This window comes from Nestor notabilis, unplaced genomic scaffold (genome assembly GCF_000696875.1).
Source record: "Nestor notabilis isolate BGI_N333 unplaced genomic scaffold, ASM69687v1 scaffold3100, whole genome shotgun sequence".
Taxonomy (NCBI): Eukaryota; Metazoa; Chordata; class Aves; order Psittaciformes; family Psittacidae; genus Nestor; species Nestor notabilis.
Genome location: NW_009910455.1, coordinates 60,982 through 66,981, shown reverse-complemented (window position 1 = coordinate 66,981; position 6,000 = coordinate 60,982). Strand labels below are relative to the sequence as shown.

General features: G+C 40.5%; 1 protein-coding gene across 1 annotated transcript in view; it reads left to right on the top strand.

Annotated features, from left to right (window-relative positions):
• Positions 1-2,468: 2,468 nt before the first annotated feature.
• The window catches only part of MGA (MGA, MAX dimerization protein), a 46,239-nt gene continuing 42,707 nt past the window's right edge, over positions 2,469-6,000 (top strand). The window contains exon 1 of the mRNA XM_010010022.1: positions 2,469-3,607. Coding sequence (XP_010008324.1) covers positions 2,544-3,607 — 1,064 coding nt within the window. The 5' untranslated portion in view covers positions 2,469-2,543. The remainder of the gene's footprint in view (positions 3,608-6,000) is intronic.

Here is a 6,000-nt window from a genome sequence, read left to right as displayed (position 1 = left end):
CCCCCATCTGATTATCTTCCTGCTTTTAGCACATTTAGTACAACTTTTGAGTATTTTGGCCACTGCTGCCTAGTTAGATGTTGCTCCTCGAATATAAGGTCTGCGTATGGGTAGAGAAGGGGCATATATGAAGCTGGTTTAATCTTCATTTCTACAAATACACACATTTTCCTTGAAATAGTGGATTAGAAGCTTCACGCTGTAACAGAGTAGACTTGTGCATATGACCAGGAGTAATAAAATGTGTGACACTGTTCTTGTAATAGCCCATGTCAGTGCTGAAATAACGTAGCTTTCAGCTATTGTAATTGCACGTGATCACACTGTAACCACACACATCTTTGACTGGGTACTGTGAGCGGGCTTATAGTAGAAATAACTACAATGGTGCAATGTTTCCAACTTTAGACGTTGGAAAACAAACTGTGACTCAGTAGCTCTTACTGTGCATAGAATTTTTGCTGAGTGCATGGTTGTTGAGTTTTTTTGAATTTATTTCTGGCATGTGTAGGAACTACCTCAAGTAAATTTAAAGTTACAGGTGTTCTGCAGATCTTAATCCAGATTTAAAACCACTTTGATGGTGTATTTCCTTCATGAGCTAATACGATTTAGATGTATATTGCGCAGCACTAATGTGAACTCACATTATGATTGTATGTTTAATATACATCTAAATGTGCTGTATGTGTATGTGGAGAGGGTAAGTTAGTGGAAAATCACATACAGTTTAGGATGTCATTTCTTTCTCCTTACTCCATCTGTCTGATTTATATTTCTATTTTGTTTTTATAGATGAAGGTGAAGAAGCTTTTTGGGGGGGGGGTAGCTTTTTGTGGTGTTGGCACTTAAGATGTGCCCCATTGAAAAACCAGGTTATCATTCTTCAAAAGCAGTGTTATATTTTCTGTTCTAACAGCTAATGGATTTTATGTTCTAGGCTCTGTCCTGGGTGGGTGGGCGGTTGTGGGTGTGTTTGTGGAGAAAGTGTTTCCTCCTTAAAGTAAAAGTGGAAACCAGATGTTGTTACTCCACAGGTCTCAAAACCTGTATAGAGCAGTTTTGGGTTTTTTTTCTCTCCAGTTTAACTTTTACATAACGTTTTAAAATGCAGAGTTTAAAGGTTTGAAGTAGATATTTTCTAGGTGTCAAGAACATTTATTGTGGAGTATGAATTGCCTGCCTCCTGAGCTTTGAAGGCATTTCCCACATGCATGTGGCAGCTGGTTTGCACAGTGTTTCCTTGAGCAGTACCCCAGTCCTATCATCGTAAATGTGTCTTCTTGAATACCCAGTTCAGTTAAAACTTGGGAATTTGTGTTAATTCTTTGTGAAGAAATACAGTTGTTGTCAAGCAGCTAACCCCTAGTGATCGTGATTCAGTTCTGTCTCTGGTTCCCACCAACTAGACATTGATACAATCAAATTGTATTTGATTCCATATACAATATGTATCAAAATGCAGACATCTGGAAGGGAGGAATGGCATTCAGAAGTGCCGACAGAATTGCTTACTTAAAATTTTCACTGTGAGAAATGTTCAGGCTGTTTGAAAAAATGAAGTTGTTGATGATCTTTTGTTAGTGGTGACATAATATTTAACCTGTGAGGTAAACACACACAAGTCAGTTGTGTACATGAGATAAAGGTAACCTTCTTTTTTAGTTCCCTCAGTGGTGATGAAGCTAATCAGAACTCTACGAACGTTTCCTCATTTGATTTAAACTATCTCCATGATTTAGAAGATAGAGGTAGTTACAGTTGCTTTGTGCTTCACGTTCATCCGTTTAATCTTGGCTGCATGGCCTTTTGAGGGGTTAATCTATTTCTTCCCCAAAGCTTACCTGTTTGAACTAGGGTTTTTTCCTCCTATTTTTTATTTCTGTCTTGTACAGATATTTAGAAGTTCCTGGGATTGGGGTGGGGAGGAGCAAAGAAATCCCAACCACACAAACATAGTCTTCTTCAGTAAAGATACAGGGAAAATGTGGGTTTTATTTAATTTTCTTTTCCCTTTCTTTCCCCCTTTTCATTTGTGATAAGTTTTGGACCTCTGGGAACTCTTTCTTTCTGGCCACAGCAAATGATGTCTGCTGCTCTCTGAGGTGTGCCGTTTGTTCTTCTGAAAACTTCTGCACCTATTGCCAAATGCTGTTAAGAAAATGATCTGAAGAGTCGGGCCAGTATCAGAACAAAGAACGCTTTGAAATATCAAGCAAAGTAAGGAGTCCTCTTGTGGCAAAGCATTCTATGAAAATGCAATTTAAAGGTGTCATAGCCACCATGTCTAATTTATATACGCACAGACAACCTTGATTCGATGCATCCTAATTGTGCTCTGTTTTGCAGTACTGGTTATCTTTTAAGTTTTTAATGTGGAGAACTGTTACGAAAAGGATTTCTCAGGAGACTTAGTTACCTGCATTGTATTTGTATAACTTTTACTGGGTTTTCCTTTTTTCCAGAATGGTGAACACGCATAGAAGATTATCAGAACCGTGTAGAATTTGCGTTTGATTTGAGAGCTTGTGAGAGTGCTCATCATGGAGAAACAGCAGCTTGTCCTGGGTAGCCAGGACGGTGGGACTGTGTCTGGTGCAGCGCCTGCTTTTTTTGTCATCTTGAAACAACAGCAGGGAAATGGTAAAGCTGACCAAGGAATCCTAGTAGCAAACCGTGATGCTTGTGCTCTTGCCAGCAGTGTATCAACTCCAGTAAACTCCAAAGTCAAGACCTGCCTCCCAGCCGACTGTGTCTCAGGGGGCATTACTGTCACCCTAGATAACAACAGCATGTGGAATGAATTCTACCATCGCAACACAGAGATGATCCTGACGAAGCAGGGGAGGCGCATGTTCCCATACTGCCGATACTGGATTACAGGTCTGGATGCCAGCCAGAAGTACATCCTAGTCATGGACATATCCCCTGTGGACAATCACCGATACAAATGGAATGGCCGTTGGTGGGAGCCCAGTGGGAAGGCAGAACCCCATGTTCTTGGGAGAGTGTTTATTCACCCAGAATCCCCTTCCACTGGCCAGTACTGGATGCACCAGCCAGTGTCCTTCTACAAACTCAAACTTACCAACAATACACTGGACCAGGAGGGTCATATAATCTTGCATTCTATGCACCGGTATCTGCCACGACTTCACTTGGTGCCTGCAGACAAAGCCACAGAAGTCATTCAGCTCAATGGCCCGGATGTCCATACATTTACCTTTCCGCAGACAGAGTTCTTTGCAGTTACTGCCTACCAGAACATCCAGATTACCCAGCTGAAAATAGATTACAATCCTTTTGCTAAAGGATTCAGAGATGATGGGTTGAATAGTCGACCTCAGCGTGATGTGAAACAAAACAGTAACTTGGACTTGGAAGGAGGTGATGTTTTTAGTGCTGCTGGCATTCGTGGTCCCCCTGCTGAAGTTGATGCTTTAGGTTTGCATCAGAGGAATATAGATTCTTCATTCATTGGTCAAAACTTATCAGACACTGATATGGACAAAGAGTCTTTTAATGCAGAGAGGGACTTCCTGGGTTTCCTGGACACTGACCTGTCTTCGGGTGATATGCCAAAGCTAAAACAAGAGGTCTCTGAAAGGTGGGTTAACATTCTGTTTTTAGGGCAAATACTGGTTGACCTGGGGTATATGATGAGACAGTAAATAACAGGGTGCAGTATACAGATTTACGGCAAAAGGTTGCCTGACCTGAAATGGCAGAACACTTAGTATTAAAAGCTTTTCTTAGCTTAAACAGTTATCTATCAGTCTGGACTTTCTGATGTGTCTGAGGAGCATAAAAGTTTGGTATTTTTTTGCTATGTTGCTTTAACTCCCTTTGTAGAGAAGTGTTCAGGGGTTTCTCTTAACCATCGTAACATTTTAGAAGACTAATTTTTCAGAGTTGTAAACAGCACATTGCAATCATCACAACTTTGAGGGTGGTGAGGCACAGGTTGCCCAGAGAAGCTGTGGCTGCCCCATCCCTGGCGGTGTTCAAGGCCAGGTTGGACACAGGGGCTTGGAGCAACCTGCTCTAGTGGAAGGTGTCCCTGCTCAGGCAGGGGGTTGGAACTGGATGAGCTTTAAGGTCCCTTCAACCCAAACCGTTGTATGATTCTATGAAAACATTGCTGTTCTTTTTAGGGCTGTTTAGCACAGTGATGTGCTGCCTCCGTATCTTTGTTTCTCATTAGGGGATGGTGGGGATGTGTGGCAGGTATGGGTATTTAGGTTGGGTGTAGGTAGGGATTACTACAAGGCGGTTGTAACCGGCAGCACACCACTGTTTTGTCAATAACTGCTTGTGGGAATTTATTCCACAAAGCAGCATGAGGTAGCCTGCCTGTTGGTAGTCGATTGCCTCATGTTTGCTCTGAGGTGTAAGAATCTGCACCTTGGGGAAGTACTTCAGAATAACTGTTACACTGTTCAGACCATAATTTGCTCTGTGGTGATTTTAGGTCTATGTACTTATCCAGTATAGACTTTTTGAACCATTCTATTCATACCACATAAACAGTAGTAAAGCAATCTAAGTGTATATTGAGAGCCTACCTTTAGTATGGAACCCAATAACCGTGTTTGTGTAGGTAAAGCAAGTGTGGCAGAATCTATTATTTTACTTTACTTTCACCCGACTTCCAAAATCTGAGCAATAGAATAGAACAAATTTAGTAAATAAAGAATCTTTGTCAAGAGATGCTTAGAAATACTTTGAACCTGAACATGAAGAAGTGATTATTTTTTTTAAAGAGGTTTCCCTCCTGCCATGTTTCTTCATTCTGTCTCTAAATACCAGACTTAATCTGCCAAAGATTTAGTGACAAAAGTAGCCTTATGTAGGTCAGTACACCAAGAAGTTATTTACCTGCAGGATAGCAGGATCGTGTTGATGGTGTAATTAGAGGTCAGTTCTTGGAGGAAAAAAGACATAATTATCCAGTTTGTTTTAAAGGCTGTGTTATTATACTACTTCAGTGTGTTTTAAAGAGGGCTGCTCAATGGCTCTTCTCCTTGCAGAAAGCATCTCCTTGTCTTTCGTGTAACTGAAAAACTTCAAATGGCAAAGTCCTCCATTCTTCAAGACTTTATTGAGTATAGTTGTAATAATTCTTAAGAATACTAGAGTGCCCTTACCTCTCTTCTGCAGTATTTTCCAGTGTCAGTGTATTAGGCAGAAGAACATCCTCTACACCTCTTACATTCTTCAAACACATTGTAAAATCTAGAGAAACCCACTTTGAAGACTGAAAGTACACTGATTTTGGAAAGGATGGGCTTTCCTGAGTTCCTAAAAATACAGCATGGAGAAGTGTTTAGGTAACTTTGCATATTGGAAGTAAAACTCTGAAAATAATTACTGAAAGGTTTATTTTATCTTCAAAGTGACATTTTGTTTGTTTCCTTGGGGTCATCTGCAGTTGAAAAAGTTAATATTTTGATAATTTTGTTTGTGTGAAGAGGGTCATTGAAGCAAATTATTTGGACAGCTGTTTGAATTGGACTGCTTGGGGTTTATTTGGTTCCATTCTTTCCCAAGGAATAAACCCCATCGTTTTAAGGACTCAAGGACTTCCTTAAGAACAGATGATGCAAATTGGCAGACTTAATTTCTTTTGGTCCAGAGCATGTTAGATGCATTCCCTGGTTTCACCTCCAAGACAGTTTATCTCTGAACTGTGCTAAAAGCTGCACAGGCAGGGAGAGGCTGTAAAGAGCTTTTCTCTGTTCTTGCCTTGGAAGCATCTATCATTTGATGAATAAATGTTAGCACCCTCCTGGAACTCCCCTCAAGCATTGTCCAGCTTTTTGTTTTATGTTTTTGTAATCTGTGACAATCAGATTCTGTACTTGGAAAGAGAAAAATTGATCTCATCCAAGAAATAGAACTGTCTTTGTATGTGCTGGAGTTTTTCAGAGCATCAGTTCTTTCTTCCTTCAGATCTGTTCATAATGTTTTCATGCCATGCAGTTGAGATCCATTCACAAA